The sequence below is a fragment of the Salvelinus fontinalis genome, chromosome 2 (genome assembly GCF_029448725.1).
Source record: "Salvelinus fontinalis isolate EN_2023a chromosome 2, ASM2944872v1, whole genome shotgun sequence".
In the NCBI taxonomy this organism is placed as follows: Eukaryota; Metazoa; Chordata; class Actinopteri; order Salmoniformes; family Salmonidae; genus Salvelinus; species Salvelinus fontinalis.
The window spans coordinates 64650322-64663832 of NC_074666.1; the positions used below are offsets into that span (position 1 = coordinate 64650322).

General features: G+C 43.2%; 1 protein-coding gene across 2 annotated transcripts; it reads right to left on the reverse strand.

The window, feature by feature from the left end:
- Nucleotides 1–691: 691 nt before the first annotated feature.
- On the reverse strand, nt 692–13065 carry LOC129868209 (fructose-bisphosphate aldolase A-like). 2 transcript variants are annotated; one of them, XM_055941978.1, is made up of 8 exons: nt 12912–13065; nt 11368–11486; nt 7187–7450; nt 6782–6942; nt 6328–6411; nt 5733–5907; nt 3383–3582; nt 692–1283 (listed from the first exon to the last, which is right to left on the reverse strand). In XM_055941978.1, the coding sequence occupies exons 2-8, from the start codon at nt 11477–11479 to the stop codon at nt 1188–1190; spliced, it is 1092 nt and encodes a 363-aa protein (XP_055797953.1). In that variant the 5' UTR covers nt 11480–11486; nt 12912–13065; the 3' UTR covers nt 692–1187. The 2 variants fall into 2 exon arrangements, with proteins under 2 accessions (XP_055797953.1, XP_055797962.1); XM_055941987.1 differs by lacking the exon at nt 12912–13065 and adding an exon at nt 12060–12335.
- Between the last annotated feature and the right edge of the window lie 446 nt (nt 13066–13511).

Below are 13511 nucleotides of genomic sequence, written 5' to 3' on the forward strand. Positions count from 1 at the left end.
CTTGGCCAGGACGCTCTTGAAAAAGAGATTTTAAATCTCAATGAGCCCTTCCTGGTTAAATAAAGGTTAAATAAAATCAATAAAATAAAGCCATGCTTTGTTTACCTTGTGTAGCTCAAAGAAGTTACTGATGAATAATATCGGGACTATTGACTTGGATTGAATTTGTGCCAGAAATGTGGAAACTGTGGCCAGGTAAACAAAACCAAAGCATGATCGCTGTCATACCTTGTCCATAGACTGATTACAGGGTAAGGAAACCAATATGTAATTTTGTAATTTAGGTGAACTATCCCTTTAAATAATGCATTGACGTCCTTTTAAGGCCGCATATTGGTATTGATTGTGAGTGATCTACTCGTTGATTCCTGACTGTGACTATTCATACTGCAATAATTACCTAGTCAACCCGTGTATGAGTCTGTTGTTTTAACTGCTGTCAGAGATTGATATTGTGACTATTCAAATGTGTTATTCATTGCCGGTCGATTGGCATCTACAATACTGTACTCCTTAGACGAATGTGTAGCATCCTTTTTCATGTTTTTTACGGCCACAGCATGACATGCTGTGAATCCCCAAGCATTTTCTGACCCTGCTGTCACTGATAATGGTAGTTACACCCCCGTCTAGCAGTCTCTTTAGAGCAGGCAGTCTGCTCAAACCCAAAACAGGATATCACAAAAGTGCATTTAGTGAATATGATTCTTTATTTTCTATTTCCAGTGTATAGAATGTCATACATTAAGAATATACTCTACAGGGTCTTCCTCCAGTGTTTTTTTTCAGTCGAGAGAAGAAGGCACATGTACTTAGGAATCATCAAGATGACAACACTGAAACACGAGGGATAGTCACGGGGGAGGATACTGTAAGCAGAGGGGGGGTGGGGACAAAGAGCTGGAGCTCTCAAGCTCCAGCGAACGGGGAGTGACTAGGGGCAAAGGATCACAGACTTTTCTCTCGGCTGAGGAGGGGTTTGAGTGCTAAAATGTTAAAATAACTGACGAAACACACTTAACTTTCCTGCACTAGACAATAACGTAACAGTGATATCACAAGCCCCACGCAACAAAAAAAAAAAAGTGGAAGAGGGAAAGAGTTTTGCGAAGAAAAGCGTAACAGCTGAGTGGATAGTGTTGGGGAAATGTGGGTGTGGTTTGATATTGAAAGGGGTGGGTCCATACTTAATAGGCGTGGTTGGCCACATAGAGGGATTCTCCGCCGGCGGCGCCCTTGTCTCCAGAGGAAACATACTTGCCCTGACAGGCCTTGCTGTTGTTCTGTAAATTAGAGAGATAGAGAAGGAGAGAGAGAGAGAAAGAAAGAGTGAGAGAGGGTATGGGAAAGAGAGAAGAATGTAAGACGGAGAAAGAGATGGCGTGAGAGAGAAAGTGGAAGAAAGATAAAAGACAATGATTAGTACAGACCCTCTGTCTCCCCACACAAGGACATAGGGAGCCTTAGCTCCACACCCCATGGTCTTCCTTTATTTGGTTTATACGGTGTCTGTAGTACTGTCTAGGACCTTTCACCTTATCCTAGAGACTGTAGTCCAGGGCTATCCAACTAGCCTTCTGTACAATATAAAGTAGTGTACATGTGATGGCAGATTTTGAAAAAACAAATGGCCAACACATTTATAGGCTACAAACCATCATGCTATCATTCTGTCAAGTAGGCGTACTTTGGAGTCAATATTTTAATTGGGAAGGTTTTTGGGAAAATACTGTTTTGGCAATCTAACTGGCTCTACAACACATGGGCGCACACAAACAGGCGTTACTTCTTCAGAAAGTTGCAGGAAATAAGAATCAGCGATGCATTCTTTTTATGAATTATGAAAAACGTGTTTAATTTAACTACTCTACCGCTGTCGTTCATCTGTAAGCTGCTCCATGGGACAACCAGTTATTTGAGCCCGACAGATGACATTCTGCTCAATTCGAGCCCTGAGTGTAGGGAAATTGAGCATTTTGTTTGGGCTAAAATCAGGAGAAAATAATACATTTCTTTTGAAAAGCAGTCATTTTTTCAATCATGTCATTAACTGTTTCATCCCTCCCCTATAATACCAAATTAAGTAAATTCAAGTTATTGCAGATCACTCAAAAAACAAACCTCTGCTACGAACTCCCTATCAAGCATTTTTGCTTGATTTGTGTTGGCTTTCTTGTGGCGGTAATCGCAGAAAAAAGAAACTATCTCCTTCCTAAGCTCACATACTCGCTTGAGAGCATTACCCTTGAGAGCATTACCCTTGAGAGCATTACCCTTGCTTAGCCACCTCACATCCTTATGTAAAAGTAGATCATGATGACTATGAAACAAGCGATGTTCATGCGGTGGTGGCGCCGCCAGATGTTTACAGCTGCGATTGGCTGATGTTAGCAGCTCTGATTGGCTGTATGCTGAAGGATATTAATTGACAGCACTTAATGGGCCGGACTACAGGAAAACAGATTCTCCTACTGGAGAATATTGACAGAGTGCTCATTTTGACACAAAACATATATTTTTGTCCGATTTTTAAAAATGAATGTTCAGAATTTATCAAAGGGGTGGACTGAGGTGGTTTAGCGGTTAGGGCCACATATATACTGTGTTGGCGTGGATCCAAATCCAGCCCACACCCTTCTGGCACAAACTTCTCTCCAATCTTTCCAGTCTTTCTCTCACTGTCTCTAACCCCCCTAAAAAACATTTAAATTTTTTAAAATCAAAGGCACATTATAAATGTATAAACTGGCAGCTAGTTGAATAGCCCTGCTGTAGTTTGTTATCACAGAGGGTCACAATAATTATAAGAACCTTGTGATGTAATGCCCACGCATTCATTGCTACTGTTGAACTGTTGAACTGTTGAAAATCATTCATTGCTACTGTTGAACTGTTGAAAATCATTCATTGCTACTGTTGAACTGTTGAACTGTTGAAAATCATTCATTGCTACTGTTGAACTGTTGAACTGTTGAAAATCATTCATTGCTACTGTTGAAAATCAGAAACTTTCTGTCCAAAAATGATGCAGAAAAATTCATCCATGCTTTTGTTACTTCTAGGTTAGACTACTGCAATGCTCTACTTTCCGGCTACCCGGATAAAGCACTAAATAAACTTCAGTTAGTGCTAAATCAATGTAATGTAATGCTTTGTAGGTTAGCTGTAAAATCTTGAAATAAGCCCTTGCCTGAACAGGAAGCCAGTGTAGGGAGGCTAGCACTGGAGTAATATGATCACATTTTTTGGTTCTAGTCAGGATTCTAAAAAACCCCGCCCATCTAACACTCAAGTATTAGAAAGAAAACAAATACTACTATTTGAATGCCACCCCTCGTATCTCCCTCGCTCCCTCATGTTCTTCTCTCGGTGTGGGTCCTACCAGGGCTCTCTTGATGAACTCCTCCTGGCAGGCCTTGCCGTTCTCTGGCTTGCCTCCCCAGGCCTTGAGGGCGGAGGCCTGCAGGGCGCGGCCGTAGGAGAACGTGATGGCCCAGGGCCGGTGAAGGGGACACTGGTTCATGGCATTCAGGTTGATGGATGCTTCCTCCTCAGACTGGCCGCCAGACAGGAAGGTGATGCCTGGGGAAGGACGGTGGGAGGGAGACAGGGAGAGGAAGGGTAAGATAAGAGAGGAGGAGGGGATGTGTGTGGGGGAGGAGGGTTGTGTGTGTGTGTGTGTGTGTGTATGTGTGTGGAAAGTAGAGTGAGTGTGTGTGCGTGTAAAGGACGTCATGCTGCTTGCTTAGTGATGACCACTTCCTCCCGATTCGGAACATACCTGGCTCGAAACCGGGACCTCTGCTTCACAAACACACATGACCGTCCTCCCTCAAGCATCTCTGCGGGTTGCGCCACTCAAAAGCTAGCTTTTGAGCGGCGAAAGCGTGGACACTTAAGGCTAAGGAGTAAGTTTCACACATCTCCATGTGCTACACGTGCGTGCATGCACGTGAGTGTGTGTGCGTGTGTGTATCTCCATATTTATATATGTATAGTACCAGTCAAAAGATTGGATACACCTACTCATTCCAGGGTTTTTATTTATTTTTACTATTTTCTACACTGTAGAATAATAGTGAAGACAAAACTGTGAAATAACACATATGGAATCAGGTAGTAACCAAAAAAGTGTAAAAAAAATATTTTATATGTGAGACTTTTCAAAGTAGCCACCCTTTGCCTTGATGACAGCTTTGCACACTCTTGGTATTCTCTCAACCAGCTTCATGAGGTAGAATATTTCAACTGACGGGTGTGCCTTCTTAAAAGTTAATTTGTGGAATTTCTTTGCATCTTAATGCATTTGAGCCAATCAGTTGTGTTGTTATAAGGCATGGGTGGTATACAAAGGATAGCCCTATTTGGTAAAAGACCAAGTCCATATTATGGCAAGAACAGCTCAAATAAGCAAAGAGAAAAAACAGTCCATCATTACTTTAGGACATGAAGGTCAGTCAATCCGGAAAATGTCAAAAACGTTTAAACTTTCTTTAAGTGCAGTCACAAAAACCATCAAGTGCTATGATGAACCTGGCTCTCACGAGGACCGCCACAGGAAGACCCAGAGTTACCTTTGCTGCAGAGGATAAGTTCATTAGAGTTACCAGCCTCAGAAATTGCAGCCCAAATAAATGCTTCACAGAGTTCAAGTAACAGACACTCTCAGCATCAACTGTTCAGAGGACACTGTGTGAATCAGGCCTTCATGGTCGAATTGCTGCAAAGAAAACACTACTAAAGGACAACAATAATATGAAGAGACTTGCTTGGGCCAAGAAACACAAGCAATGGACATTAGACCGGTAGAAATTTGTCCTTTTGGATGGAGTCTAAATTTGAGATTTTTGGTTCTCCGCATCTGTATTTACCACCGTAAGCATGGAGGAGGAGGTGTTATAGTGTGGGGGTGCTTTGCTGGTGACACTGTGCGATTTATTTAGAATTCAAGGCACACTTAACCAGAATGGCTACCAAAGCATTCTGCAGCGATACTCCATCCCATCTGGTTTGGGCTTAGTGGGACTATCATTTGTTTTTCAACAGGACAATGATCCAACATACCTCCAGGCTGTGTAAGGGCTATTTTACCAATAAGGAGAGTGATGGAGTGCTGCATCAGATGACCTGGCATACACAATCCCCCAACCTCAACCAAATGGAGATGGTTTGGGATGAGTCGGACTGCAGAGTGAAGGGAAAACAGCCAACAAGTGCTCAGCATATGTGGGAACTCCTCCAAGACTGTTGGAAAAGCATTCCAGGGGAAGATGGTTGAGAGAATACCAAGAGTGTGCAAAGCTGTCATCAAGGCAAAGGGTGGCTACTTTGAAGAATCTCAACTATAAAATATATTTAGATTTGTTTAACACTTTTCTGGTTACTACATGATTCCATATGTGTTATTTCATAGATTTGATGTCTTCACTATTATTCTACAATGTAGAAAATAGTTAAAATTAAGAAAAACCCTTGAATGAGTAGGTGTTCTAAAACTTTTGACCGGTAGTGTATGTACTGTATATAAAATCAATGGAGTGTGTTAGTGAGATCGTGAGGAAAATGACTAGTTCTGAAACCTAACGTTTCTCCGTCTCGTCATTTTACCCTATTAATTCAGGTATGTAATGTGCAAAAGTGCAATATGACTCAAAATATTGAGGTAGGTGTGTCCAAGCGAGTAGGTGTGTCCAACCGTTTTGACTGTTCCTGTATATGTCTCTACTTCTCACCAGGCACGGCTGGGGGCACGGTGCGGCGCAGGGCGGTAACAGTTGCCATGGCTATCTCCTGGTTGCTATACTTTTGGGAGCAGGAGTGTCCAGGGGTGACCATGTTGGGCTTCAGCAGGGTGCCCTCCAGGTACACATGGTGGTCAGACAGAGCCTTATACACTGCAGACAGAACCTGGGGGCGGGGGGGGGGGGGGGGGGGGGGGAGAAGAGAGAGAGGGACCGGAAAAAGACAGGGGACAGAGAGCGAGAGAAAGACAAGGGGACAGAGAGTGAGAGACAAAGAAAGGAAACAGAAGAAATAGGAATGAGAGAGAAAAAGTTAGAGGTGTTGAAATTGAAATTGATTAAATGACTGATTGATCTAATGATCTTTTTTTCACTAGTTGGTCTTTTGACCAATCAGATCAGATCTGAACAAGATCCAATGTGAAAAAATGTGATGTAATTGGTCAAAAGACCAACTTGGTCAGAATTGGGCTGCCTGTCAAAATGCAGCCAACTAGAATGAAGCAGACATGCATTTTAAGTGGCATGCTAGAATGGCTATTGGAAGGTAGCCACTGTTTTTCTGTTAGTCGGAGCGATCCCACACCTTCTCTGTGACATACTGGCAGCGCTTCAGGTCATGGTCTCCGTCTGGCAGGATCTCAGGCTCCACGATGGGCACGATGCCATGCTAGGGAAGGGCACAGGAGCATGGCAACCAGCGTCATGACTTCAGAACAGACAATACAACTTTTCAATGGCACCGGAGTTGGCAACTTAGCACTCGAGCTAATTTGATTAACTTGGTGGTTAACTCTATAGCTACAGAGCAGGCTAAAATAACTACAACTCCTTGATAGTAATTATAGTGGTCATATTGGTTTTTTTCAAAGCCCAGATGTGAAACATTTACAATAAATAGATTTTGTTTTGTGGAGATTGATGAAGAGTGGGTAATGCTGTAATGTAAGCATGAACTGTAGGGGCCAAGTCTGTGCCAACTCATTGTATGTGTGCCAATATGTTCACACATGTTCAATGCGTGTTTCTGTGTGTCTCACCATCTGGCAGATGCTGGCGTAGCGCGCCAGGACGTTGGCGTTCTCCTTGATGGCCAGCTCTGAGGGGGTGGTATCAGTAATCTTCAGCACACAACGCCACTTAGCAAAGTCAGCTCCGTCCTTTTTGTACTGGGCACACCGCTCGTACAGCCCATCCAGACCTGAGGGAGAGAGACAGAGACATACAGAGAGAGCGAGAGACAGACAGACAGACAGCGAGGGAGAGAGAGAGAGAAAGAGAGAGGGGATGGATATGTGTAACATTATGAAATAAACATGACTCGACACTTTGTTCCAGTTTACTCTTCAAACCATCCCCTGAATACAATCTGCATACGTAGCAAAGTTGAGCTCAATACTAGAGGTGAAAGGTCACCTAGACCCAGGCCTGCCGTTGTCTCTCACCCTGAGTGGTGGTCTCTCCGTTGGTCCCGGCCAGGGGGACGACACCTTTGTCCACCTTGATGCCCACCACCATGTTCCTCTCCTTGATGAGCTGGGGGAACAGCTTGCCATCGTCTGTCTTCTGGTACAGGGTCTCATGGAAGAAGATGACTCCACCGATGCATGGCTCTACGCGGTCGGCCGTGAAGAGGAGCTGGCGGTAAAGACGGCGGTTCTCCTCAGTGTTCTCAGCGTTGATGCTTTGGAAACGCTTGGCGACGCTGCCTGTTGGAATGAGGTTAAAAATTAATAAAATAAATATAAAATATATACAGTGCATTAAGAAAGTATTCAGACCCCTTTCCATTTTCCAAATTTTGTTACGTTACAGCCTTCTTCTAAAATATATCAAATAAAATAAAAATACCCATCAATCTACACACAATACACCATAATGACAAAGCGAAAACAGGTTTTTAGAAATACCTTATTTACATAAGTATTTAGACCCTATGCTATGAGACTTGAAATTGAGCTCAGGTGCATCTTGTTTCCATTGATCATTCTTGAGTTGTTTCAACAACTTGATTGGAGTCCACCAGTGATAAATTCAATTGATTGGACATTACTTGGAAAGGCACACACCTTTCGATATAAAAGGTCCCACAGCTGACAGTGAATGTCAGAGCAAAAACCAAGCCATGAGGTCAAAGGAATTATCCGTAGAGCTCTGAGACAGGATTGTGTCAAGGCACAGATCTGGAGAAGGGTACCAAAAAATGTCTGCAGCATCAAAGGTCCCTAAGAACACAGCGGCCTCCATCATTCTTAAATGGACAAAATTTGGAACCACCAAGACTCTTCCTAGAGCTGGCCGCCCAGCCAAACTGAGCAATCAGGGGAGAGGGGTCTTGGTCAGGAAGGTGACCAAGAACCCGATGGTCACTCTGACAGAGCTCCAGAGTTCATCTTTGGAGATGGAAGAACCTTCCAGAAGGACAACCATCTCTGCAGCACACCATCAATCATGGCTTTATGGTAGAGTGGCCAGATGGAAGTCACTCCTCAGTAAAAGGCACATGACATTCCGCTTAGAGTTTGCAAAAATGCACCTAAAGGACTATGAGAAACAAGATTCTCTGATCTGATAAAACCAAGATTTAACTCTTTGGCCTGAATGCCCAGTGTCACATCTGGAGGAAACCTGGCACCGTCCCAATAGTGAAACATGGTGGTGGCTGCATCATGATGTAGGCATGTTTTTCAACGGCAGGGACTGGAAGACTAGTCAGGATCGAGAGAAAGGTGAACAGAGAAAAGTACAGAGAGAACTGTAGTGTATAAATATAGATTTTTAAAAAAGTATTCAGACCCTTTACTCAGTACTTTGTTGAAGCACCTTTGGCAGCGATTACAGCCTTGAGTCTTATTGGGTATGACGCTACAAGCTTGGCACACCTGTATTTGGGGAGTTTCTCCCATTCTTCTCTGCAGATCCTCTCAAGCTCTGTCATGTTGGATGGGGAGCGTCACTGCACAGCTATTTTCAGGTCTCTCCAGAAATGTTCGATCGGGTTCAAATCTGGGCTCTGGCTGGGCCACTTAAGGACATTCAGAGACTTGTCCCGAAGCCACTCCTGCGTTGTCTTGGCTGTGTGCTTAGGGTCATTGTCCTGTCGGAAGGTTAACCTTCACCCAGTCTGATGTCCTGAGCGCTCTGGAGGAGGTTTTCATCAAGGATCTCTCTGTACTTTTCTTCGTTCATCTATCTCTTGATCCTGAAAAGTCTCCCAGTCCCTGCTGCTGAAAACATCCCCACAGCATGATGCTGCCACCACCATGCTTCCCCGTAGGGATGGTATTGGCCAGGCGATGAGCAGTGCCTGGTTTCCTCCAGACGTGACGCTTGGCATTCTGGCCAAAGAGTTTAATCTTGGTTTCATCATACCAGATCATCTTGTTTCTCATTGTTTGAGAGTCCTTTAAGTGCATTTTGGCAAACGCTAAGCCGGCTGTCATGTGCCTTTTAATGAGGAGTGGTTTCCGTCTGGCCACTCTACCACAAAGGCGTGATTGGTGGAGTGCTGCCGAGTAGGTTGTCCTTCTGGAAGATTCTCCCATCTCCACAGAGGAACTCTGGAGATCTGTCAGAGCGACCATCGGGTTCTTGGTCACCTCCACAATTGCTCAGTTTGGCCGGGTGGCCATCTCTAGGAAGAGTCTTGGTGGTTCCAAACTTCTTTGATTGAAGAATGATGGAGGCCACTGTGTTCTCGGGGACCTTCAATGCTGCAGACATTTTTTGGTACCCTTCCCCAGATCTGTGACTCGACACAATCCTGTCTCGGAGCTACTGACAATTCCTTCGACCTCATGGCTTGGTTTTTGCACAGACATGCACTGTCAACTGTGGGACCTTATATAGACAGGTGTGTGCCTTTCCAAATCATGTCCAATCAATTGAATTTACCACAGGTGGACTCCAATCAAGTTGTAGAAAGATCTCAAGGATGATCAATGGAAACAGGATGCACTCAATTTCCAGTCTCATAGCAAAGGTTCTGAATACTTATGTAAATAAGGTATTTCAGTTTTTTATTTGTAATAAATTTGCGAAAATTTCTACAAACCTGTTTTCACTTTGTCATTATGTGTGGCGAATGATGAGGAAAAAATGTAATTTAATCAATTTTAGAATCACGCTGTAACGTAACAAAACGTGGAAAAGTGAAGGGGTCTGAATACTTTCTGAATGCACTCTATTTGCATAAATCCATTCAGGTGTATTTTGTGGCTTTTGCCAAATGCGTTCTAATGATCTAAAGTCACGCTGTTGCAACTGCCAGTAAACACACAGTCCAGTTCAAAGTGAATGATGGCAGGCTCGTGTGACAAATGGATTGTTTGCATAAAGGTCTACCGTAGCTATGATTAGCTATGGCACACCGGTCTGTGTAGACCATGGTCCTGGACGAGACAGATGTTTTAAATTAGGTTTTATTTACTGCATTGTCCAAATGCACAGCCGCTTTCCTACTCTATATTGCTATAGAATTTTCACAAATGCCTTTTATGTTTATTTAACTAGGCAAGTCAGTTAAGAACAAATTCATATTTACAATGACGGCCTACCTCGGCCAAACCCTAACGACGCTGGGACAATTGTGCGCCGCCTATGGGACTCCCAATCATGGCCAGTTGTGATACAGCCTGGAATCCAACCAGGGTCTGTAGTGACACCTCTAGCACTGAGATGCAGCGCCTTAGACCTCTGTGCCACTCGGGAGCCTTACTATATGTAATTCCCAAACATTGTAAGAATTTATGAAAATGTGAAAATTACCATATATAAGTGCTCGCTTGTCAGAAAATGTAAAAAAATAAAAAGTGGCATATTCTTCCTGGGGTGTATAAGAACCAATTTTAAATAAGATTTCATGTTGGTAAAATGCTATTAGTTCCATTTTAATACATTCATAGATATACAGTATATACTAGTGTTATGGCAATTCCATATCTCTACTTTCATTAGCAGGCTGGCCTTGGGACAAGAAGGTTCTTGTTTGAAGTGCAATACCATGCACAGACAAACCCCACAAAATCCCCACTTAATAAATACTACATTTGGAAAACTGGCCTTGATGGCACCAAATTCTCCAAGACATCTGTATTGTAATTTGAATGGGAGGTTTAGTGCCAACATGCAGGACAGTTTGCCAAGCCTTGTATTTCCGAGGCTCTCGGAAGGATGGAGGAACATCACCATAGTAACAGCAGTGTGAACTTGGATGTTGTCATTCTCCCTTTCAGGGATTGGCAAATTTTTCTGTGTTATGTAAGTAGCCTACAGTGCCACTTGGGCAAGACTTTCTCAGTGGTAGGTTACAGCTGAAGATGTGGTTTCGCTTGCAGACATTGTGAAATGTGATGGTAAGTGTTCAAATTGTGTTTAATACATTCTTATACCCTTCTCTCTCTGATAATAAACTGGTTTTACATGTAGGCCTTGTTTATGTAGGCTAGGGTGTGCTATGTAATAGTGCAATCTCTCTGTCTCTCTCTCGCTCTTTTGCTCTGCCAGTCTGGCAGTGACATTTATAGCCCCATGATAGGCCACCGTACACCATCTTTGATATGCCATGAATGAGTGTGTTTAGTGGGTGATCTGATCTGTGTGTGTGGACTCATCAGCAGTCCCCTACCAGTAGACTCATCGGCAGCAAGGATTCCCTTGCCGGGAGCAACGATCTTCTGAGCAATATCACTGAGCTCCTTCTTCTGCTCCGTAGAGAGGAATGGGAATGAGTGAGGCATCGTGTCTCTAAGAGAGAGAGAGCAAAAGCAAGAGCGAGAGGGGAGTGAGGGAGAGCGAGGGAGATGAATGAGGGAGACATGGAGAGAAATAATTGTTATAAATCTTTATGTTGAAAGGATTATAGATTCAGTGTTTGTAGCAAGGATGGTCAATCCCCACTGACGCAATCAACTGTCATAGCAGCATCATAAGGCTGTAATACACCGGTGGGGCCACAGTGCTGCACAGAGATCTTAAAAAAATAATTTAAAAAAAGATCTCTGTGCAACACTGTGGCCTCACCGTTGCTCCAGCGATGACACCTAGTAACACCTTTCTTTGATACTCTGAGCCTATACTGTTCTCTTGTACCTGTTTTCATTTCGAGGACCTGTGTCCTTTATTACTCATACAGACTTCCCAGAGCTGAGATTTAGAATTGTACAGCTACATCGTCTGTTTTTATATTGCCTTTATATTGTACATTAAACATTCTCCATGCAAGCTGCAAAGACTTCAATTTCCTCCTTATCTAGATTTAATGGCGAGAAGGCTAAAAAAGGCGAAATATACGTACTACGAAACGAGTGTATTACCTACCGTCTGTGTACATCAAGCCCAGACGATACAGTAGATATACGCCACTAGCCGCTGCACAGGCTAGTTATCATGCCGAGTCTCCCAATATAACCTTGGACTGCCTATGTGCGCCATCAGAAGAGGCCGTCCGATTTCTCAAACAAAAGCATCTCACAAATTCTGGTGAGCATTTCAACCGTGAAAAACAACATGACGCTAGCTTCAAATCGCATTATACATCCAAATCTTCCCTTATAGCCGGTACGTGGAGTTTTCACATACCGTGCGTACGTGAGGGATTCGCTTTTGGCATCTGTTGATGTAGGCGTGTACACGATGTTCTGATTGTCCTTTGGGGAGCGCTTGTGTGATATTTCTGGATTTATTTGCGCGCTATGAACAGTTTACATAATATGCGCGTTATTACATGCGAGGTCCTGGCAAACGTTACAGGCAGATAGTCTAGTGGTTAGAGCATTGGGCCAATAACCGAAAGGTTGCTAGATCGAATCCCCGAGCTGATTAGGTAAAACTCTGTCGTTCTGCCTCTGAACATGACAGTTAACCCACTGTTCTTAGGTCGTCATTATAAATAAGAATTTGTTCTTAACTGACTTGCCTAGTTAAATAAATTAAATAAAAATACTTCCGCGTCTGTCCTTGCCATTGCATCCGTATGACCTTGTAATACATTGGGAGTTGCCGGATAGGAAGTCACACATAAGAGTCATATTTCAACTACAGACATAAAATACAACATCATATATATATTACATATTTAGCTTGAGGCTTATACATACATCAATACAGTAATGTCTGATGGAAACGACATCATTTTACATAACAAAGGATTAGTTGATGAAAACAACTTACCAGTTTATCTGCGCAATAGATAATTGAGCAAAAGCTGTAACTTTACGGTTTTAAGAGGGAAGCGATGCGTTCTGTTGCAATATCAGGCAATGAAGAAGGATGTCGAGTACTGTTAAATGTCAAGTGACCAGGGAAGGCCAGTGACGAAAAAGAGGGCCTTGCCCCAGGCCACGTACGGAGACTGTCCAATCAAAACTCACGATGAAAGATTGACATATCATTCCAACCATTGTCTGGAGAAAACGTTTTTTTCCTGTGACAGTGGTTGGCTCACTTGCATCCAAGTGCCGTTCTTTTGAATGACGGAAGAGAAAGAAGGAGTGTTTTAGCAATAAAGAGGTGGAAAGATTTGTGATCATGTACGTGACAGATCTCACGTGCATAATGCATGCTATATACGTGCCCGTGATATACAGCCACAGCAAAAAGGCACACTACTTTGTGGTAGTGCCACATTGAAGTCAGACTGTACCACAGAAGCGGCATTATCCTCAATCTAGACCTACTATGAATGCCTTTTCAATTGAAACCTCAGGGATGTTATGTTGCTGCAGATTTGGCTTGAGACTATTCATAATGATAGTTTACATGGAATAAGAA